Source organism: Cetorhinus maximus, chromosome 11 (assembly GCF_964194155.1).
Source record: "Cetorhinus maximus chromosome 11, sCetMax3.hap1.1, whole genome shotgun sequence".
Classification (NCBI taxonomy): domain Eukaryota; kingdom Metazoa; phylum Chordata; class Chondrichthyes; order Lamniformes; family Cetorhinidae; genus Cetorhinus; species Cetorhinus maximus.
Genome location: NC_135889.1, coordinates 11,495,543 through 11,519,430, shown reverse-complemented (window position 1 = coordinate 11,519,430; position 23,888 = coordinate 11,495,543). Strand labels below are relative to the sequence as shown.

Below are 23,888 nucleotides of genomic sequence, written 5' to 3'. Positions count from 1 at the left end.
CATTTGAAAATGGAAGGGATACCAGGAGAGGTCGCACTCTCTGGGGGAGGCTGAGTCAATTGAGTTAGCTAAGATTCAGTTGTGAATGAAGCAACTTGAACATGAAAAGGAACTGAAAAAAACTTGAATTGGAGGGAAAAGGAAAGAGAAAGAGAGGAAAAAGAAGAAAGAGAATTGGAATTGAAAAGGCTAGAGATGAAAGAAAAGGAAAGAGAGAGCATTTAGGAGACTGAAACTGGAATTTCAGGCAAGGGAGAAGGGTAAAGAAAGAGACAATGGAAAGAGAGAAGGAAGGAGAAAGGGAATACCAGCTTAAAAGGCTGGACCTTAAAAACAGAGGCCTCAGATGCTGAGGAAAGTTCTGATGATGAGAAAACCTCCAACCCAGACCCTAGTGGGGAGATGTTTAAGTTTGTGCAAGCTCTCCCACAGTTTGAGGAAAGGGATGTAGAGGCATTTTTTATTTCGTTTGAGAAAGTGACTAAACAAATGAAGTGGCCAAACGAAATCTGGGCATTGCTCTTACAGAGTAGGCTGGTGGGTAGAGCTCATGAGGTTTATGCTTCACTGTCAGAAGAGCTATCAGTGGATTATGATGCATTAAACAAGGCTATTCCTAGTGCATATGAGTTAGTCCCTGAGGCATACAGGCAGAAATTTCAGAATATAACAAAACAGCCTGGGCAGACCTATAGTTTGAGCGGGTAAAGCAGAGTAATTTTGACCATTGGATGTGGCCATTAAAGATAGAGACAATGTATGAAGCTCTTAGAGAAATAATTCTCTTGGAAGAATTTAAAAATTCAATTCCTCCAGTAGTTAGAACCCATGTTGAAGACCAAAAGGTTAAAAGAGCTAGACAACAGTGGAGATGGCTGACAATTATGAGCTGGTCCATAAATCTAAACCCTTTTTCCGTCATCCCCACAAACCCGAGAAGCATGGAAGGTGGGAAGGTGAAAGGAAGGCAAGTAGCCAGGGAAGAGAAGGGACAGCTGGGAATACCCCAGAAACTCCTCCTCAGGCCAGAAGGGACGATGCTGAGGGTGGAAGTGATATCCAAAGGCCTAAGTGTTTCCATTGTAACAAGATAGGACATATTCATGCCGATTGCTGGAAGTTGCGCGGGAAATCCATGGACTTATTGGGGTACGTAAGTGTGATTCAGGAAAAGGACCCCTGACTGAAAGTACGACAGATCAAGTTGTGACGCTTACTGCAGCTATGAAGTTGAGTGTGAACACTGCTGTGAGTTCAAGAGAGGTGAATGAGGTACATTAATTTTTGTCAAGGGGAAAAGTAACCCCTTATCCCTCAAATGAGGTAGCTAAACCTATAATCATACTTAGAGATACAGCTGCCACTAAAACACTTTTGCTGGGGAAAGGCATAACTTTTCCACCAGTGAGTGCATTAAAAGCCGAAGTTTTAGTCAATGGTATTGGTGGGGAGTATATACCTGTACCTTTGTACTGGGTTCACTTGGAATGTGACCTATTGTCTGGGACAGTGATGGCAGGGGTTGTTCAGCAGTTACCCATAGATGGAGTTGATTTACTCCTGGGAAATGATTTAGCTGGAGCGAAGGTTGTAGCTTCTCCCATAATTTCAGAAAGCCCAAATGAGGTTAAAGAGACAGAGCAGCTACAGGAAAGGGTTCCAGGAATTTTTCCTTTCTGTGTGATGACCCGAGCAATGGCTAAGCAAAGTCCATCATCAAAGGTCAAAGTAATACCACAGACAGATATTTGGCTGGCTGAAACTTTCGTTAAAGACTTAGATAATCCGAAAGAGATGTTTAACGAATCTTCTCTAGTTGAGGCTCAACAAGCTGATCCAGAGTTAAGTAAGATGGCACAATCAGCCCAAACTGAAGCTGAGGCTGAGGCAGTTCCAGAATGTTATTATGTTAGAAATGGAATTTGAATGAGGAAATAGAGACCTCCTCACAGACCTGCAGTTGTGGAGTGGACACTTGTTCATCAAGCAGTGGTACCGCCCAAATATCGTAAAGAGATAGTATGGATATACGGACATGTAAGGATACGGAAAACGCAAGCGTGGATAAACCGGCAGTTTTACTGGCCAGGTCTTCATAAGGATGTGGTGCAGTTTTATAAAGTGTGCCATACGTGCCAGATGATAGGAAAACCACAACATGCAATCAAACCGGCACCCTTAATTCCTATACCAGTTTTTGAGGAACCATTCAGTAGGGTGTTAATGGACTGTGTGGGACCATTACCAATAACGAAAGCAGGGCACCAGTATATTCCTACTATTATGGATATGACAACTCGATTTCCAGAGGCCATCCCTTTAAGGATCATTAAGGCTAAAGTGGTGGTAGAGAAGTTAACCCAATTTTTTTTACTCGTTATGGATCGCCGGTAGAGATCCAGTCGGATCAAGGTTCTAATTTTATGTCTAAAATTTTTCAGAGCATGAGTAGTTTGGCTATAAGACAATTAAAGTCCATAGCATATCATCCACAAACACACGGAACTTTAGAGAGGTACCATCAAACTTAAAACAATGATTAAGACATATTATTGTCATGAATATCCCCATGATTGGGACAAGGGACTGGGTTTCCTTTTATTTGGTACCCAAGATTCACCAAATGAATGTATTGGTTTTAGCCCTTTTGAATTAATTTATGGACATGAGGTAAGAGGTCTGCTGAAATTAATCAAAGAAAAGTTTTTAGGAGAGTAGGACAAATCCTCTTTGTTAGATTATGTGTCCGTGTTCCAGGAACGGCACACGGGAGCCTGCAAAGTGACTCAAGAACATCTTAAAGTTTCTCCAACAAAGATGAAATACTGGGCAGATAAGCAAGTGGTGACACGAACATTACAACCAGGGGATGAGGTGTTAGTATTAATTCCCTTAGAGGGGGAACCTCTGAAAACATGGTTCAGAGGTCCATACAAAGTAATTAAGAGGATTAGTAAAGTAAATTATTTGATAAATACACAAGATCGTAGGAAAAAGAATCATATCAATATGTTAAAATGATGCCATCGTAGGGAGGGGGATAGGAAAGTGCCGGTATGTCAGGTTGTAAGCATAGTGGAGGATGAAAGAGACTGAGAGTGAGGGAGATGGAGAATTAAACAATTCATAAATTGAACCTCCTACTATCCAGTTAGCCAACTTTGAAATATTAGGACAGTTAGATACCATGTTTTCATACTTAGAGGTAGGACAACGAGAGTATCTAGTGTGGTTACCTTCAGAATTTAAAGGGACCTGTAGGGACAAATCAGGGTCTACAACTTTAGCCACATGTGATGTGGCTGTAGGGGAATTTTCTCCCATAAAGCAACATCCTTATCAGTTCTGTCCAGAGAAACAAGCAGAAGTGACAGCAGAAGTTCAGTATATGTTAGAAAATCACCTGATTGAGCCTAGTCAAAGCAGTTGGTGTTCTCCAGTAGTGTTAGTGCCTAAACCTGATGGGTCAACCAGATTCTGCGTAGACTATAGAAAGGTTATCACCTCATCCCCTGCTTTGCGGTAACAAAAATGGATTCTTATCCAATCCCTCGTCTAGAAGATTGTATTGACAGGGTTGGCAGTGCCACGTTCCTTACTAAGATAGATTTGTTGAAAGGATACTATCAAGTACCTTTAACATCGCGAGCTAAGGAGATATCGGCTTTTGTTGCACCAAATGGGCTATACCAATGTCAAGTAATGTCAAAATGCTCCATCCGCTTTCCAAAGACTAATGAACCAGGTGATCACTAATGCTCCTTACTGTGTGGTTTACTTGGATGATGTATTGGTTTATAGCAACACATGGCAAGACCATTTCTAACAACTGGAAACCTTATTTAAACAATTACAGTTGGCAGCTCTGGTTCTGGCCAAAACTGAGTTCGCAAAAGCGTGAGTAACTTATTTAGGGCGTGTCGTAGGGCAGGGACAAGTCTTTCCACGAACAGCGAAGGTACAGGCTTTGATGGAATTTCCTGTCCCTAAAACTAAACGGGAAGTCATGAGATTTTTAGGGATGTGCGGTTTCTATCGTAAATTTGTGACAAACTTCACGACAGTGGCTCCCCTAATGGAGTTATTGCAAATGAAAGCAAAGGTGGTACGGTCAAGAGTGGCAGACAGCTTTTGAGAAGCTGAAGGGGATTCTAACTAATGAACCAGTATTAGCTGCCCCTAATTTCGCTAAACCTCTCAAGCTGGCATTCGATGCTAGTGACTTGGGGGTGGGCGCAGTCTTATTGCAAGATGATGAATCAGGCATAGAGAAACCAGTAGGGTACTTTTGATGCCAATTTAACTTTTTTAGAAAAGAGATACTCTATGGTAGAAAAGGAAACCCTGGGATTGTTACTGACTCTTAAGCATTTTGCGGTATATGGTCGTCATGGCTGTAAAGAAACATTAGTATATACTGGCCATAATCCTTTGGCCTTTGTGGAAAAATTTAAGACTCAGAATGACAGACTGTTCCGATGGAACTTGCTAAAACCTTATAACTTGCAGACTGTTCACATTTCTGGAACAGCTACTGATGTATTATCAAGAATGTAAATTGTTTATAATTGTCTGGAAAGCAAGAAAGTCAGAAAACTGAACAGATTCTGTGATAAGGAACGAACGGCTGAGTGAATGCATGTTTGAACTGTTTATATGTTATACATATCTCATTCTGTATACTTTGCGATGAAACACAGTTGGAAATGGTGTTTCATCTCTTAAGGGCGGAGCCATGTTAGAATCACATCTCTCGACTGAATTTTTCTTTTACAAAATGGAAAGACATGGCATGATCTGGACGTTCGGATATTAACCTGGGATTTTTTTTTAAGAAGGTCATAAATTCACGTTGGAACTGTCAGCAAGCAGGCCTCATCGAAGAAATCACCTGACCTTTATGGTACTTGCGGAAGATCTGGTTGTTTGTTTTAAACTGCAATCATTTTAATTGATGGAGAGAAAGAACTGAAAAGGAAGGTTGATAACTTGCTGGAAATCACATGGGAGAAAAAACTTAAGTTATAAACCTGCTTATTTTGGAGGCAGTCTTGTTGGAGAACAAGCTGAGAAAGGAAGGCTCCCTCTCTCTACCTTGCCTGAAAATGTTCGCGGCTATCAACCTGTAGCCAGAGAACCCTCATCTGAGTGTAACCAGTCTGCATTTGGACCTGCAAAGCTGGACAGTTGGTGGGAACTTCCAGGCATCTAACGGGGCCAGTAGTCCGTCTGCACACGGGAGAACTCCAGGTCGGCAGCACCGAGATCCTGCGGACTTTACCCTTTATTTTACAACGCCCATCCTCCACAGCCTATCTCTGCAGAGAGACGCTATCTGTTTGTCCTTTGTTTGTTTGTGTGTGTGTCTGTGTGGGTGCTGTGGGAATTCTTTAGGAAGGTAGAAAGTTATACTTCCCAATTACAATTGTGTGTGAACCAGTACTCGCAACTTGTTAGAAGAAGTTTTGTAAAAAATAAATTAATCGTTCTGAGTTTTTGAAAGAAGCCTGGTCAGCGTCTCTTTTCTTCTGGGTACTAGAGCTACAGGTGCACAATTGACCATTTCAGTGAGAATATTAAACATTTAAATTAATGGCACAGGCTGCGGAGTAGTGGGGCTAGATAATTCGCCCACTCCTCCCCTCCCAGTTGAAACATCCCTTGCATCTACTGCCCTTGTCATTCTACGTGGTAAGGGTCATGGGTTTGGAAGGCGCTGTTAGGTAGGGAGTTCCAGGATTTTGAGCCAGTGCCGATGAAGGAATGATGATGAATGTCATTGGCGTGTGACTCCGGGGCGGAACTTAGAAGTGATGGCGTTCCCTTACTTCCCTTGTCCTTCTCGGTGGGCGAGGTAGCAGGTTTGGGAGGCGAAGATGTTGCCTCTTTACAAGTATAATTTCAGCCTGTTGGTCAATATAAGGATGCACTGCAGACCTGATATGGCAGATATTCCTGGGGGTGGTTTGGGAGAAGGCAGCAGCCCTGAAAGCTACACGCTGCTGTGCCATCTGCACCTGCTGGAAGTATTGTTTCTGGAACACATTTCACTGTACAGTCATGTAACAGGCTGGATAAATGATCATGAGCAGGAACCGTGACTGATGGCCTCTCCCTAGCCCCAGGGCACTGAGGAAAATTGTAGCATGCTGACTACAGCTCCAACAGAGGGCAGCTAAACCTGTGCAAACTAGACCCTATGACCTTCCAGGCTAGCACAGCTCAGTATCTAGCCATCTGAAGCAATCACTCACTGAATCAGGGGCATTCCCGTTTATATTGTTTAAATGTGTCTTGTACAAGAAAGAAATGCATGAATTATCGAGTCAACTGAACCACAGTTAATCCAGCTAATGTATTAGCCTAGGTGACCTGATAGAGCTCTTCAAAATTATAAAGGGGTTTGATGCAGTAAACACAGAGAAGTTTCCAGTTTTGGGGAACATCTTAACAGGACTGGGACTAGTGTCCTTGCAGAGAGGCTTGTTAGTGCTGTTGGGGAGGGTTTAAACTTTGTTGTTAGGGGGATGGGAACCTCGGGGGACATTCAGAGTGCAGAGGAGAAAAACTGATAGTGGGAAGTAGTGAAGTATCAACTGATAAGGAGGATATATCAGAGAGTAGCATCAAGGTAGATAGAATACTTGGAGAGTTGGATTGATTTAGAATAGGCAACAGTAAGTCCTTAGATGGGGGTCAGAATAAGCAGAACAGTTAAAAAGCCTAAATCAGGATTAATCTGCATGTATGTGAATGCACGGACTGTGGTTAAAAAGATTGGTGAATTGCAGGCAGAGGTTGATAAATGGAACTATGATATTATTGTTATAACAGAGACCTGGCTCAAAGAAGGGCGGGACTGGGTAAATATTCCTGGGTACGAGGTGTTTAAGAGAGAAGGAAAGGAAGAGGAGGTGGGGGAGTGGCAATATTGGTTAAAGATGACATTACACTAGCGGACAGAGAGGATATTCCGGAGGGGTCAAGGACAGAATCACTCTGGCTAGAGGTAAGGAATGGGAAAGGTGCAATAACATTGGTTGGTGTAGTATATAGACCACCAACTAGTGGAAAGGATGTGGAGAAACAAATTTGCAAAGAAATTACGGAGAGGTGCAAGAGTTATAGAGTAATTATAATGGGGGGCTTCAATTAACCAAATATAGACTGGGGAGAGCCTCAAGGGAACAGTGACCATTGTATCACAAGGTTTAGGTTAATTATGGAAAAGGACAGAGAACAATCTAGAACAGGGATAATTAATTGGGGGAAAGCCAACTTCGATGGGTTGAGAATGCAACTGAGTTGAGTGAGTTGGAATCAAATGTTGGCAGAAAAGACAGTGGCTGAACAATGGGCCACCTTCAAGGAAGAAGTATTGTAGGCAATGTCAAGGCACATTCCCTTGAAGGGGAAAGGTAGGACAAATAAATCCAGAGTGCCTTGGATGACAAGAGAGATAGAGGTAAAGATGAAAAGGAAGAAGTGTGTGTACAACAGATGTCAGGTGGAAAATACAATGGAGAATCAGGCTGAATAAGAAGGACCAGAGGGGAAGGGAAGAAACTAATGAGAAAAGTAAGGAGAGAGCATGAAAAGAGGCTGGCAGCGAACATAAAAGGTCTTTTTTAAGCATGTAAATAATAAAAGGGTGGTAAAAGAATAAGTAGGTCCAATTAGGGACAATAAAGGGAACTTGCATATGGAGGTTGGAGAAATAGCGGAGGTGTTGAATGAGCACTCTGCATCTGTCTTTACAAAGGAATAACTTACTACCGAGGCCGATTTGAGAAAGGAGGTAACTGGTAACTAGAAGGTCTTACAATTGAGAGGAAGGAGGTGTTGGGAAGGCTATCTTTACTTAAAATAGATGAGGTACTAGGACTGGATGAGATACATCCAAGGGTTCTGAGGGAAGTGAGAGTGGAAATCGCAGAGGCACTAGTGATAATCTTCCAGTCTTCCTTAGATACAGGGGAGGTCCCAGAGGACTGGAGAACTGTGAATGTTACACGCTTGTTGAAAAAGTTGTGCAAGGATAAAGCTGGCAACTACAGGCCGGTCAGTTTGACTGCAGTGGTAGGGAAACTTCTGAAACTATAGTACAGGATAAAATCAATAATCACTTAGACAAGTGCAGGATAATTAAGGAAAGTCAGCATGGGTTCATCAAGGGAAAATCATGTTTAACTAACTTGCTGGAGTTTTTTGAGGAAGTAACAGAGAAGGTTGATAAAGGAAACGCTGTTGATGTATATATGGATTTTCAAAAGGCATTTGATATAGTACCACACAACAGACTTGTAAGCAAAATTCTAGGTCATGGAATAAAAGGGAAAGTAGGCACTTGGATAAGAAATTGGCTGAGTGACAGGAAGCAGAGAGTAGTGATAAATGGTTGTTTTTCAGATTGGAGGAAGGTTTGTAGTGGAGTTCATCAGTGGTCAGTGTTGGGACCCTTGCTCTTCCTGATATATATTAATGACCTAGACTGTGGTGTACAAGGCATTATTTCAAAATTTGCAGATGATACATAGATTGGAAATGTTGTTAGCTGTGATGGGGATAGACTTGAACTTCAAAAGAACAGAAACATGGTGCATTGAGCAGACAAGTGGCAGATTAAGTTCATTAAAGAGAAGTGTGAGGCGATTTGTTTTGGCAGAAAAGATATGGTGAGACAGTATAAAATAAAGGGAGAAGCTATAAAGGAGGTGCAGGAACAGAGGGATCTCGGTGTATACGTACATAGGTCATTGAAGATGGCAGAGCATGTTGCGAAAGCAGTTAATAAAGTATATAGTATCTTAGGCTTTATTAATAGGGGCATTGAGTGTAAGAGTAAGAAGATCATGTCAAACGTGTATAAGACACTAGTTAGGTCTCATCTGAAGTACTGCATCTAGTTCTGGGCGCCATACTTGAGGAAGGATGTGAAGGCATTGGAGAGAGTACAGAGGAGATTCACAAGAATGATTCCTGGGATGACGATCTGTAGCTATGAGGATAGATTGGAGAGGTTGGGACTGTTTTCCTTGGAGAAAAGAAGGCTGAGAGGAGACTTGATAGAGGTAGTCATGATCCTGAGGGGCATGGACAGGGTAAATAGTTCCCACTTAAGAGAGCATCAAGAGCTAGAGGGCACAGATTCAAAATAATTGGCAAAAAGAGTAAATGTGATGTGAGGAAAAGTTTTTTCACCCAAAGGGGCGCTTGGAGTCTGGAGCAAGCTTCCTGATAAGGTGGTGGAGGCAGATTCGATCGAGGTATTCAAAAGGGAATTGGATTACTGCCTGAAAAGAGAGAATGTGTAAGGTTACGGGGATAAGGCAGGGGAGTGGGACTAGGTGGAATGCTTTTCCAGAGAGCCAGTGCAGACTCGATGGGCCAAATAACCCCCTTCTGCGCTGTAAAGATAACGTGATGCTGCGAAAACTAGGGGCCATAAATATAAGTTAGCTGTCAATAAATCCAGTAGGGATAAATCCGGAGAAACTTCTTTGTCCAGAGAGGTCAGAGTCCGGAATTCGCTACCACATGGAGTAGTTGAGGTGAATAGCATAGATGCGTTTAAGGGGAATCGAGATAAGTACATGAGGGAGATAGGAATGGAAGGCTATTTTGATATGGTCAGCTGAGGTACAGTGGGAGGAGGCTCATGGGGAACATAAACACCAGCATAGGCGAGTTGGGCCCAATGGCCTGTTTCTGGGGTGTGGATTCTGTGTATGACTTTGGTGGATGACTTTTCCTTGTTTCTTTCCGTTCCCCCCCTCCCCCAAGGAATGCTTTGGGAGCTGTTGTAAGAAGTGTTCCCTTGCCAATGGTGCCCATTGCAGCGATGGACCTTGCTGCAATCACACTTGCCAGGTAACTTATGCCAACAATACCAGCTTTGCCGTAGCTCTGCGTGTGCCCAATGCAGTGATCTCCATGGGGCTAATGCCTGCAAACCAGACTCCTCACCAATGCAGGGTGCTGGGGGGTGAGGGGGTGGGGAAAGCGATGACAATCTAATGGGTTTAGTGTCAGCAGTTTCCAGGGGAACCGTGAGCAACTGGGCTGTGCGGGTAGGATGAGAAACCGCAATTCTGTTTAGCATTCATTTGCCCAGGAGTAACCGGCCCACCCCACCCCCTAACACCATAACTACCATTTATAAGGTCTTTCAACACACGGCAAAGCTATGGTGTGGAGGAGTTGGTGTTGCGCGAGGGTATTTCTGTCCTCTATCTCTACAATTTCAGGGAATTCTAGAAGCAAAGGAGTATACCAGCTGGAACGCGAGTGGTTCCTATGTTATAACAGTGACTGCACTTCAGTGAGTATTTTGTTGGTTGTATAGACTGTTCTAGAACCTCCTAAGGTCATGAAACTGCTGCAGGAATGCAAGCCCTTCTTTCCGTTAAGAAAGAGATGAATGTGATCTAGGAATGAAAGGAATGCCGAATCAGTCAGTGAGTTGACATTAACTGCTGATTAACAACAACAGCTTGCATTTACATATCGCCTTTAGCGTCCCAAAGCCCTTTCACAGAATTTGACACCGCCCCACATAAGGAGATATTGAGGCAGGTGAACAAAGCTGTAGGTTTTAAGGAGCATCCTAAAGGAGGAAAGAGAGGTGGAGAGGCGGCAAGGTTTACGGAGGGAATTCCAGAGTTTAGGGCCTAGGCAGCTGAAAGCACGGCCGTCAACAAACAATTAACAAGGAAACGCAGCATTAACATTGGGTGTGTGTTAATAAACTCTAGAAATGCTGGCCTTGCCTGCGACGCCCGCACCTCGTGAAAGAATAATTTTTAAAAAACCTAGGGTTGGAATTTCAGTCCATGAGGGCACCCTTTGAAAATAGCGCTCCTGGTTGGCGTGTCAGTCCCCCGACACCTCTGGGATGGCGAGCGGCTGGGGAGAGGCCGGTAACCCACTCGCCTCCAATTAATTGGCTGTTAAGCTCGTTCGAATGGGCAGAGCGAATGACGCGTTAGTGCACAGCTGTCAGGAGCATGGCAGGGAGACACAATTCGTCGTTGCTGCTGATTTGATGGAACAAAGTTGGCACTGTTGAGCGAGCGCTGGGGTACCTGCCTGCACAGTGAGGCTGCTGGCCCTCTCCCCTCCTGCATGCTCCATTCCTCCAGCCAGTGGCAAGTCCAGTCCCTTTGGGAATCGTGCCCCCGCCCCACCCAGAGCCAGTCCCCGCATCCCTGCATCCAGGGGGTGCCCAGAGACACTAACTGGACACCGAACCTGCTGCTGACCCAATTAGGGCCTCTGAGTTTAAAAATCTCATTGCGTCAGTGACGCCGGCTCGGGGTTGGGACCCGGCACTTACCTGGGTGTGGGGTTTCCTTACCCTGCTTTGAAAATCCCGTCCCTGATGTCTGCTCACTTAATGTGGCGTCGCAACATTCCCGCCTTGTCACACACAGCACCAGGACCACATCGCAGGCCAAACAAAACCACTGAGGAGGTGAAAGATGGCGTAAAAGACTGTTGCATTTATATGGAGCCTTGCACGACCTCAGGACGTCCCAGAGCACTCCACAATCGAAAGAGTCCTTTTCTCAGTGTAATGTAGGAAACGCGGAAGATAACTTGTGCACAGCAAGCTCCCCATGAGGAGCATTAACAAGATAAACCTTTTTAGAATTGATTTTTTTTTAAAATGGTCAGTAAGTAACTCAGTAATGTTCTGTGTTCTTTACTCAGTTCATAAAGCGAGGGTACGATTGTCGAGATGCAGTGAATGATTGCGATATAGCAGAGTACTGCACGGGAGACTCCGGCCAGGTATGTATCGTCCATTCTACTAGTGGGCCCAAAATTCTGTAGGGGTGGAAGAACGGTGGAGCAGACCATTCCCCCCCCGCCTCCAAACAACATCTTCCCCCATGGTTGACGGTAGACTCCATCCCAAATTGCGGGTGATGGGGTCACTTGCGCAACAGGGTACCCGCAAGGCCATTTCAGCAGCACCTGGCCCCAATAGGGTCTCACGTCCCCTGGGTCCATGCAGCTGGAAGATTTAAAAAAAAGACTGCATCAGTCCAAAAGGAGTCATTTTGGAATGGCAGTTAATGGTCTTGGTGAGGCCTGAGGCCTATCAAAAGGCCACAAAGGGTCAAAACAGCAGAGATTGGAATCCAGGGAAACCTGGCTCCATCTCACCTCCTCGTCCCTTGACTGCAGAGACGCCTCATTTATCATTTTAGGGTAAGCGTATCCCCCAGAATCAATATTTAATCACAAATGTTCTAAACAGAATGATCTTAACTTGTGCGAAGTGGCAGTCGAACAATTTTCAGTTGACCCTTAGCCTCAACAGCTTTTTGAGAAAGAGAGAGACTTTGAGATTTTCCCCATCCTTTGTGTGAAGAAATTCTTCCTGATCTGATCCCAAAACAGCCTGTCCTCGCAACTTAACCCTTTTAACTCCTTTTAACCCCAGTATCGTTTTGCCTCCAAGTTGCAACCCCCTAGTGGCGTCTTAAAAGAAAGACCACTGACAGCTATTTTGCCCTAACATGTTTTACAAGGAGTTTGGGGATAGATTACTGCTGAGTTAAGTCCTGTTTATCTGTCATAAATTGAGCAGTAGTGACCTGAACACCCCTGATCTACCTGCAAACAACGACTCTGAGCTTCCGGTTACCTGCACACTTCAGCTCTCCGCTTCTGCTCTGGCCTCTGCATTCTCGGCCGGCTATATCGTTCCTCTGAAGCTCAGCGTAAGTTTGAGGAACAGCATCTCTTCTTTCTGCTGGACGCATTACAGTTGTCTTGGCCTTAACGTTGACTTTAACAACTTCAGTCTTTTCTCTGGTGCAACAGATACTGGGCGATGGCCGCACCAGAGGCACTGAGAGTGGAGAAGGTGGGGGGAGGGCGGGGTGGAGATTTGGGGATTCCCCCATTGGCACGCAGGGGACAGGGCGGCCCACATCTCTGGGGATCCACCCATCTATCTCCATTACATTCATGGGCTACAGGAACCCCACCCATTATGTCAGATTTTTAATATTACCCTTCCCTCTGCTGTAACCATTCCCACCTCCTCTGGACCTAGCTTTTGTTTCTTTATTAGTCCCGTTCTCGCCTCATTTTGCATCGCACCTTCGTCCCTTTATTCACGAAATCTTTCCTGCCCTCAGCCTTTCTCTTTGTTCTATTCCTGATCTTTCCCTGGCTCTGTAATTACTGAAAGGCTGCTCATCTCCAGCATCTTCCAGTTCTGAGGAAAGGCTATTGACCTGAAACATTGGGTAGAATCTTCTGTCCTGCCCCGTGGTGAGTTTGATGGTTTGGGAGGGGGGAGCCATTTAATCAGGTGGGGAGGTGGTGGGTGGGAACCCCATCAACTTCCTGTCTCCGCCCTGATTTAAGTGCTTGGTGGGAAGGCCCATGGTCGGGAATGCGCACTTAAGGGTCTCATTCTGCAGCCATTGGTCTTAACCCAGCAGTGGCAGGGGGGCTTGCTATAAGGGGAGCACAACAAGCAAACCCTGGAGGGTTTCTCGTGGGCTCCTGGGGCGCTAACTCCTTAAAAGGCCCTCAGTGCCCAGTGTGGAGAGATCCAGCATTGGGAAGAGTTTGGCTCACTGAGAACCATGCACCTGGCTTGGCTGCCAACAGCCCCTCCCCCACGACCCTGACCTCCTCCTCCCCTTCGACCCTTACCCCTAGACCCCACCCCCCCCATCATCACTTACCTGCAGCCTGGGATCCAGCAATGACCCTGGGCCTCGGGTGGATGTCATACCAGCAGCAGCCACCACCTCCCGGTGGTGCTGTCATTCAATAGAGCTGCCAACCTCTGATTGGTTGGCAGCTCTCAGCAGGCGGGACTTCTGCCCTCCCCAGCTGGCCTGTCAAGTGCCTGAGTGGAACAAGAAGCCTTCCCTAAAAGAGGTGACGTGGGGTTTGGAGAGCTGACGGCTGAGACCCTAGTCCCCTCCGCAAGATTCAGCCGGTTAACTCTGTTTCTCTTTCCACAGGCGATGCCTGACCTGCTGATTGTTTTTTTGTCTTCAAATTTCCAACATCTGTGGCGTTTTGCTTTTTGATGCTACAGTGGGAATATTGGATTCCTCTCCCAGTCTCAATGGACATTCTTAGCCCTTTGGGTTCTTAGCCCTGTATTAAAATAGAGAAGAGAGGAATTTGACACTAGCATTTGGGAGGCAACCTGCCAGCCGCACCTCACTTGGCAAACATGTGACTCCATTCCCAAACCAGCGTGCATGCCTTCTAACTGTCCTCTGCCAAGCAAGCCATTCGATTCTACTAAATTGCTTAAAGAAAAGAGCATTGCAGGAGTACATTTACCCTGTGGACCACAGCAGTTCCAGAAGATGGCCGACTACCTGCTCCTCAGGGTAACCAGGCAATAAATGTCGGCCTTGCCAGCAACGCTCCAAGACTGAGGCATTTTTCAAAAAAAAGGGTCAACAGCAATTTTTATCGTATTATTACCACAAAGGTACCCAGTTTAGGAGGTGTATCTAGGAGCTTTGATTCATGATGTTAATTTTATCTCCTGAACCCTATTGGTCAAGTTATGTTTTGAACAAGAGGATAACCTTATAAACTCAGGCTCCTAACAGGAAGTGTTGCCATGGGAGCACAAAGGTTTATCCACCGGTCATTTTCCTTGACATTAACCAGTCTGTGCTATTGGAGAGGGGGTAACATTTGGCTAGGGTCTCCTAAAGAGACCAGCCCATCAGTCCTTCTGAATTATCATAAAATTATGATAAAAAGGATAAAGAGGCACTGGAGAGGGTGTCGAGAAGATTTACAAGGATGGCATCAGAAGTGTGTGCTTGTGTGTATATACAAATCCGGAAAGGATTGACAGACTGGGTCTCCTCTCTTGAAAAAAGAAGGCTGAGAGGTGACTTATAAGGCATTTAAAATTATGGAAGGTTTTGATAGAGTGGATACAGAGAGAGAGAACGGTTTCCTCTTGTGGGGAAGAGCATAAATAGAGGCCATCAATGTAAGATAAGTCACCAGGAAATCCAATAGGGAATTCAGGAGAAACTTCTTTATCCAGACACTGGTGAGAATGTAGAACTCGCTACAACAGGGAGTGGTTGAAGTAAAAAGTCTGGTTGTATTTAAGGGAAAGCTAGACAAGTATATGAAGGAGATGAGAATAGATGGCTCTGATGATAGATTTAGATGACGAAAGATGGGAGGAGGCTTGAGTGGAGCATAAACGCCACCATTGACTGTATGGGCCAAATGGCCTGTTTCTGTGCCATATGTAATCTTATGTAATAATCAATTTTAAATGTGTTTATTATGTTTTCTTTTCCCAGTGCCCACCCAACCTTCACAAGCAGGATGCATATACCTGTGACCTTAACCAGGTAGGTGCAGTTTAGCGTTCATGCAGGGTCGTGTCGGCATGTTTCACGAAACAAGGCTTATCCCTTGTCCTCAGTGGCCCAGAGTCAAAGTTGACCCTGGATCTTTTTCACCTTGCAGGGCCGATGCTTCAGTGGAGAATGCAAAACAAGGGACAACCAGTGCAAACTGATCTGGGGCTCAAGTAAGTGAACCATGTTCTGTGCTGTGTTATGATCCCTGTAGAGACCCAATAACTTTTAAAAGGAGATATGCAGTGACCCATGCAAAGAATCACACAAGATTTCACATTTTAAGACTTCTATTGCAATAAACCAACTAAAATCAACATCGACTAAACATTACTTAATAGGCAACTAATATACTAAACTACAGAGGAGATATTCCCCCTTAATTTCTTAACACAACTGAAAACCCCACACCGTGTTTTAATGTTACACTGCACTCTGAGTAGAAATGTAGTCTCGAGTTAAAGTTCTAAGCTCCTCCTGGTGCTAATGGGATCTCTTCCTGCTTCACCCAGATGAATCTTAAAATGTCTTTTTAAGCAAAGTCCCCTTCACTCAACTCTTTCAGCACAATCAAATGGACTTCCCGTCACAAGCTTCTCTCTGGTGATTCTGTGGTCTCTAGCTTTTCACACCAGGTCTCCTCGAACATGGCTTCGGTCCTCACCAGCCCTCCATTTGGTGATCAACCCAAAAGTAGTCCTTTTCTTCCTGGCACAGCAGCACCTGTTGTGTGTCATGCTGCCCAACTCCCTGTCTGACTGCCTTAGAGTCTACGTGAGTCTGCCAGCATCAAGAACAGCTACCTCCTCCTTTGTGTTCAGTTTTAAAGCTTGCACCTGGCTTTCAATAGGGCTTGACCTGGGCCCCCATTCCCATGGCAACCAAATCAGATGGGCCTGTCGCCAGACAGAGTTCAGTACAACTTCACACACCATCTCCCATTTCAGGTCATTCTATTTTAGCTTAAATTAAAAGAGACAGTTTAAAACATAACCGTCTTATAAAGTGTACCGGTCATTGAAATTATTGGGAACTCATGTGCAGACACCATTGCTTAAAACGTTCGCCTTCAAAATGGGAAGGCACTTATATAGGCCAAAATGTAACCATCCCTGTGTTCACTGATCTGAGTTGGCTCCTGGTCAAGCAACACGCTGACTTTAAAATTCTCATCTTTGCTTTCAAGGCCCTCTATGGCCTCACCTGCTCCCTATGTCTGTAATATTCTCCAGCCCCACAATCCCCCGAGATACCTGCACTCTTTTAATTCTTACATAAAAGCAAAAAAACTGCGGATACTGGAAATCCAAAACAAAAACAAAAATACCTGGAAAAACTCAGGTCTGGCAGCATCTGCGGAGAGGAACACAGTTAACGTTTCGAGTCCGAATGACCCTTCAACAGAACTAAGTAAAAATAGAAGAGAGGTGAAATATAAGCTGGTTTAAGGGGGGTTAGGACAGGTGGAGCTGGATAGAGGGCCAGTGATAGGTGGAGATAACCAAAAGATGTCATAGACAAAAGGACAAAGAGGTGTTGAAGGTGGTGATATTATCTAAGGAATGTGCTAATTAAGGGTAGAAAGCAGGAGAAGCAAGGAACAGATAGCCCTAGTGGGGGTGGGTGGGGTGAAGGAATCTAAAAAGGCTAAAAGGTAGAGATAAAACAATGGATGGAAATACATTTAAAAATAATGAAAATAGGTGGGAAAAGAAAAATCTATATAAATTATTAGGGAAAAAAGGGGGAGATCGGAAAGGGGGTGGGGATGGAAGAGAGAGTTCATGATCTAAAATTGTTGAACTCAATATTCAGTCCGGAAGGCTGTAAAGTACCTAGTCGGAAGATGAAGTGCTGTTCCTCCAGTTTGTGTTGAGCTTCACTGGAACAATGCAGCAGGCCAAGGACGGACATGTGGGCATGAGAGCAGGGTGGAGTGTTGAAATGGCAAGTGACAGGGAGGTCTGGGTAATGCCTGCGGACAGACCGAAGGTGTTCTGCAAAGCGGTCACCCAGTCTGTGTTTGGTCTCTCCAGTGTAGAGGAAACCGCACTGGGAGCAACGAATGCAGTAGACTAAATTGAGGGAAGTGCAAGTGAAATGCTGCTGCACTTGAAAGGAGTGTTTGGGCCCTTGGACGGTAAGGAGAACGGAAGTAAAGGGGCAGGTGTTGCACCTTTTGCGGTTGCATGGGAAGGTGCTGTGGGAGGGGGTTGAGGTGTCGGGGGTGATGGAGGAGTGGACCAGGGTGTCCCGGAGGGAACGATCCCTGCGGAATGCCGCCAGGGGGGGTGAAGGGAAGATGTGTTTGGTGGTGGCATCATGCTGGAGTTGGCGGAAATGGCGGAGGATGCTCCTTTGAATGCGGAGGCTGGTGGGGTGATAAGTGAGGACAAGGGTGACGCTATCATGCTTCTGGGAGGGAGAGGAAGGTGTGAGGGCGGATGCGAAGGAGATGGGCCGGACATGGTTGAGGGCCCTGTCAACCACCATGGGTGGAAAACCTTGGTTAAGGAAGAAGGAAGACATGTCAGAGGAACTGTTTTTGAAAGTGGCATCATCAGAACAGATGCGACAGAGGCGAAGGAACTGAGAGAATGGGATGGAGTCCTTACAGGAAGCGGGGTGTGAGGGGCTGTAGTCGAGGTAGCTGTGGGAGTCGGTAGGCTTGTAATGGATATTGGTGGACAGTCTATCACCAGAAATTGAGACAGAGAGGTCAAGGAAGGGAAGGGAAATGTCAGAGATGGACCATGTGAAAATGATGGAGGGGTGGAAATTGGAAGCAAAATTAATAAATTTTTCCAGGTCCAGACAAGAGCATGAAGCTGCACCGAAGTAATCATCGATGTACCGGAGAAAGAGTTGTGGGAGGGGGCCAGAGTAGGACTGGAACAAGGAATGTTCCACATACCCCATAAAGAGACAGGCATAACTGGGGCCCATGCGGGTACCCATAGCCACACCTTTTATTTGGCAGAAGTGAGAGGAGTTTAAGGAGAAATTGTTCAGTGTGAGAACAAGTTCAGCCAGACGGAGGAGAGTAGTGGTGGATGGGGATTGTTCGGGCCTTTGTTCGAGGAAGAAGCGGAGAGTCATCCCGGTGGGGGATGGAGGTGTAGAGCGATTGGACGTCCATGGTGAAGAGGAGGCGGTTGGGGCCAGGGAACTGGAAATTGTTGATATGATGTAGGGTGTCAGAGGAATTACGGATGTAGGTGGGAAGGGACTGGATAAGGGGAGAGAGAATGGAGTCAAGATAGCAAGAAATGAGTTCCGTGGGGCAGGAACAGGCTGACACGATCGGTCTGCCGGGACAGTCCTGTTTGTGGATTTTGGGTAGGAGGTAGAAGTGGGCTGTCCGAGGTTGGGAGACTATCAGGTTGGAAGCTGTGGAAGGAAGACCTCCAGAGGAGATGAGGTCAGTAACAGTCCTGGAAACAATGGCTTGATGTTCAGTGGTGGGGTCATGGTCCAGGGAGAGGTAGCAGGAAGTGTCTGCGAGTTGACGCTCAGCCTCTGCATCCATTGTTTTATCTCTACCTTTTAGCCTTTTTGATTCCTTCACCCCACCCCACCCCCACTAGGGCTATCTGTACCTTGCTTGTCCTGCTTTCTACCTTTAATTAGCACATTCCTTAGATAATATCACCACCTTCAACACCTCTTTGTCCTTTTGTCTATGACATCTTTTGGTTATCTCCACCTATCACTAGCCCTCTATCCAGCTCCACCTGTCCCACCCCCCCTTAAACCAGCTTATATTTCACCTCTCTTCCATTTTTACTTAGTTCTGTTGAAGGGTCATTCGGACTCGAAACGTTAACTGTGTTCCTCTCGGCAGATGCTGCCAGACCTGCTGAGTTTTTCCAGGTATTTTTGTTTTTGTTTTCTCTTTTAATTCTTGTTTCTTGGGTGTCCCTGATATTAATCACTCGACCATTGGTGGTTATGCCTTCAGGTGCCTTGGCCTTAAGCTTTGAAAATCCCTCCCTAAATCTCTCTGTCTCTCTACCTCTGCCGCCTCCTTTTAGATGCTCCTAAAAACCTACCTCTTTAACCAAGCATTTGGTAACCTGCCCTAATATTTGGCTCAGGGTTAAATTTTGCTTTGTGATGCACCTGTAAAGCACCTTGGGACGTTTCATTGTGATAAAGGCACGATACAAATGCAAGCTGTTTTTGTTTACATTAATGCCAGTTTCAAATACCTAAACTTTCCGGTCCTGCCCGCCATGGGGAAGGTAAATTTGACAGACCAGAAAAAGGTCTGTTGACTTCAGGCAGGAATTTCGCAGAGGGACTGGAAAATCCGACCCAAAATTACTACTTATAGCGTTTCACGTGCTCCATGCATTTTGGGCAGAAGCTACATTTACTTAAACTCTTATACTGCACCGTATGCAAGAACAAGCAGATATAAGTAAATAACACCTCATTAATGCTCAGTTACCTAAGGTATACTTAAACCCTTTCTAACCCCCTCTAAGTGATGTGGGGCCCACAGCTTTTACTTATTGTTTTGAGACGATGAAATGTTCTTTGAGAAGATAAGGAAGCAAAACATGCCCAATGCCTGATTTCTGTTTTAAAACTGTTATGAGAATACCTTACTGGATTTTAAAGTCTCTCCAGGTAGCCTGAACAAGATAAGATGGTAGCTGTTGCATGTGTAAAATGTTATGAGGTAAATAGGAGAAAGAGTTAGGGAAAGAGGACACAATATACAAACTGTTGTGGTCACTTTGACAAACGGTCCACTGGAGTCTCAGGTACAGGTCACGATCGTTTATTCGAGCAAGGGGAGAACCACCTCAATGGAGCTTGAGATAGCACTCTGCTAAATTACAAGTGTTCAGCATATTTATACATGATTGGTCACGTACAAGAACAGTTTCCAGATTCCGATCTCGTCAACATATAGGTTTACATTAAACAGACATCTCTGGTAACAGGTACATGCATCGTATGTCCCTATTTTCACCCAGGCAGAGACCTTCCCTCCTATCTAAGCTGGGACCATCTGACCTTCCCCTATTTGTTGAAGAGCACACTTATTCTATGTTATTGCCATCCTCTAACTCCAGTCTGGTTCCCAAAGTCCTGTTGCTTGCAGGCCCTAAGGCTGTGCAAGGTTCATCTGGTAACCTTTAACTATTAATGTGCTTGGTAGCACTGGCTGCCTGGAGATCTTAAGTAATTCATTCCCTTTCAATAAATTCTCCCTTACCATAAATTCTTACCTACTTTCTTCCCCCTAACACACTGACTGAAGTTTAAATAAAGCTGCAGGTTAGAGTGGTGCTGGAACAAAAGTTCATTAAATGGAAGGAACATGTTTGGTATATAGTAGAGCGCTATAATAGTGCTACCACATTACACCAGCCATTGTACATAGCTGGCAAATCACAGTCCTGTATAAGCAGTTAGAACTGCACCACTGATTCTATGTGTGATAGAACTGATTTAGCATTGGGTATTTTTATCATTCTGTCATTTACAGTCCTGGGCTTGTCCTTTTAAACTGAACCAGAACAATGCTTATGGAAGACTTGGGGGTAAGATGGTTGCGCAGCAGTAATGTCACTGGGCTAGTAATCTAGAGGCTCAGGTGGGGACATGGGTTCCCACCATAGCAACTGATGGAATTTAAATTCAGTTAATAGATCTGGAATATAAACTTAGTCTCAGTAATGGTGACCATGAAACAATCATTGAAGACCATCTGGTTCACTAATGTCCTTTAGGGAAGGAAATCTACCATCTTTACCCAGTCTGGCCCATATGTGACTCTAGACCCACAGCAATGTGGTTGACTCTTAACTGAAGCAGCCCAGCAAGCCACTCAGTTCAAGGGCAATTGCCCACATCCCATGAAAGAATTTTTAAAAAGACTGTTTACTTTGCAAGAAGTTATTCTGCCAAAAAAGGACTTTGTTCTAATCTATGGGAAGGAAGCTTATTCAGGATATAGAGTAATTCACAGCAGAATCTGTTGGCTTTATATAGAATATTGTCATAACTTCCAATTGCTCTTAAGTCAATAAATTATTGGATATTGTCATATATTCCTTACCTCTACCACAAGTTCAAAACATTGAAGTATTTGGTTAGCCCTCTTAAGGGCAGGCAGTAGAGAAGGCAAACGGTGTGTTGGTCTTCATATTGAGAGGATTCGAGTACAGGAGCAGGGATGTCTTGCTGCAATTATACAGGGCCTTGGTGAGACCACACTTGGAATATTGTGTGCAGTTTTGGTCTCCTTATCTGAGGAAGGCTGTTCTTGCTATAGAGGGAGTGCAGCGAAGGTTTACCAGACTGATTCCTGGGATGGTGGGACATATGAGGAGAGATTGAGTCGGTTAGGATTATATTCGCTGGAGTTCAGAAGAATGAGGGGGGATCTCATAGAAACCTATAAAATTCTAACAGGACTAGACAGGGTAGATGCAGGAAGGATGTTCCCGATGGTGGGGGAGTCCAGAATCAGGGGTCACAGTCTGAGGATATGGGGTAGACCATTTAGGACTGAGATGAGGAGAAATTTCTTCACCCAGAGAGTGGTGAGCCTGTGGAATTCGCTACCACAAAGTAGTTGAGGCCAAAACATTGTATGTTTTCAAGAAGGAATTAGATTTATAGCTCTTGGGGCGAAAGGGATCAAAGGATATGGGGAGAAAGCGGGAGCAAGCTATTGAGTTGGATGATCAGCCATGATCATGATGAATGGTGGAGCAGGCTCGAAGGGCTGAATGGCCTACTCCTGCTCCTAGTTTCTATGTTAATTAAAATAATAAAGGAGTTAATACACATCCCTTCCCCCCCCCTGCATTGAATGTATGAGATGTGAGTACTGATTATACTTACACACAACAAGGACTCCTTCAGGAGATTGAAAAAGTGTAATTGTTCATTGTCATTAGCCACAGTGAGGGGTTAGGCAAAGCGAATATAATCCTAACCGACTCAATCTCTTCTCATATGTCATCGCCTGAACTATCACTTCTGGGTTGGGGTGGGGTGGGGTGCCGGTGGTGTGCTGCATTGGGCTTTGTGATCTAGAGATGCCGCCAATAACAAAGGAATTTTAGTTTTTGGCTCAGGATCTGGTATTAACCTCCAGTGGGTTTATTAAAATGGCCGCTGTCTCCTCGGAATACTAAAGGTAAACAGGGAAATGTTATAAAACAAGCCAGAGGTTTGAAAATAGGTGATAGTAGCACTTGATCACAAATAAGTTACCACTTGAAACAGCCAGTTGGCATCATTGAGGGTTAGGTCCTTTTTCTGGTAACATCCCTCAATGACAATGCCCTGAAATTCCTCTCTGTGCTATTTTAACCAACTCATCAACAGGACCCCTTTAATGTTTTTTTTTAATGTGCATTTCTTGTTTTCCAACAGTACGTCAACAGGAGGTCATTGTGACTTTAGGAAGGGGGGAGGGAATTTCCTGAGCTTAGGGCCTAGATGAGTAAAGGGAGGTCATTCAGTGATAGGGTGATGGAAATCAGTGATGTGCAAGAGACCAGAATTGGAGGAGTGCAGAGATCTTGGAAGGTTATAGGGATTACAGAGATAGTAGAGGGAGCGAGGCAATGGAAGGGTCTGAAGCCAAAGATGAGAGTTTTAAAATGGGGGTGTTACCAGATTGGGAGCTAACTTGGGTCAGCAAGTACAGGGGTGATAGGCGAATGGGACTTGGTGCGAGTTAGGACCAAGAGTTTTAGATGAGCTCAAGTTTACAGGTGGTAGATGGGAGGCTGGTCAGGAGAGCATTGGAATAGTTGAGTCAGGAGGTAACAAAGACGTGGAAGAGGGTTTCTTCAGCAGACAAGCTGAAGCAGCAGCAGAGACTGGCGATGTTATGGAGGTGGAAGTAGCAAGCAGTCTTGGCGATGATATGAGACTGGTAGCTCAACTCTGTGTCAAATAACCACGTTATAAACAGGATAACTGAGTGAGTGATGATCTTGTGGATCTGACCATCTGAAATGTCAGTAGCGTTTATGCCTATGGCTTGTATGCTGGAGTATGACATGGGTGTGTTAACCATGACACTAAAAATAACACTGTGAGGAATTAATGTTAATAGTATGTTAGTATGTTGTTAAGATACACAGGTGAAGGATATTGTTTAACTAAGTACTTTGGGCACATATAAATAAGGAACACCGTGACACTGGGTGGGAGAGGAGTGCTGAGACTGAATTAAGTCAGTAAGCTCGTTCTTGATTTTTGACTCCACCAACTGGCTTAGCTTCTGTTAACAATTAAGGTTATTGGAATGTTAGTGATAATGTCAGGGAAGTCATGTTACAATTGTATAAAGCTCCGGTTAAGCCTCAAATGGAATACTGCATTCAGTTCTGGCCTCCGCACCTCAGGAAGGCGATGCTGGCCTTGAAGGGGGTGCAGTGTTGATTCATCAGAATGATTCCAGGGCCAAAAGGGTTCAATAATGTGGACAGGTTGCACAGACTAAGCTTCCCTTGAATATAT

The 23,888-nt window shown here is 44.8% G+C and overlaps 1 protein-coding gene across 11 annotated transcripts in view; it reads left to right on the top strand.

Annotated features, from left to right (window-relative positions):
• The window catches only part of LOC144686390 (disintegrin and metalloproteinase domain-containing protein 23-like), a 198,610-nt gene that overhangs the window by 130,204 nt on the left and 44,518 nt on the right, over positions 1-23,888 (top strand). For all 11 annotated transcript variants that reach the window (XR_013577924.1, XM_078551539.1, XM_078551537.1 and 8 more), the window contains exons 17-20: positions 9,784-9,870; positions 11,713-11,793; positions 15,327-15,377; positions 15,496-15,559. Coding sequence is in view for 10 of the 11 variants with exons in the window: in XM_078551539.1 (XP_078407665.1) it covers positions 9,784-9,870; positions 11,713-11,793; positions 15,327-15,377; positions 15,496-15,559 (283 nt within the window). In the remaining variant the exon portion in view is untranslated. The remainder of the gene's footprint in view (positions 1-9,783; positions 9,871-11,712; positions 11,794-15,326; positions 15,378-15,495; positions 15,560-23,888) is intronic.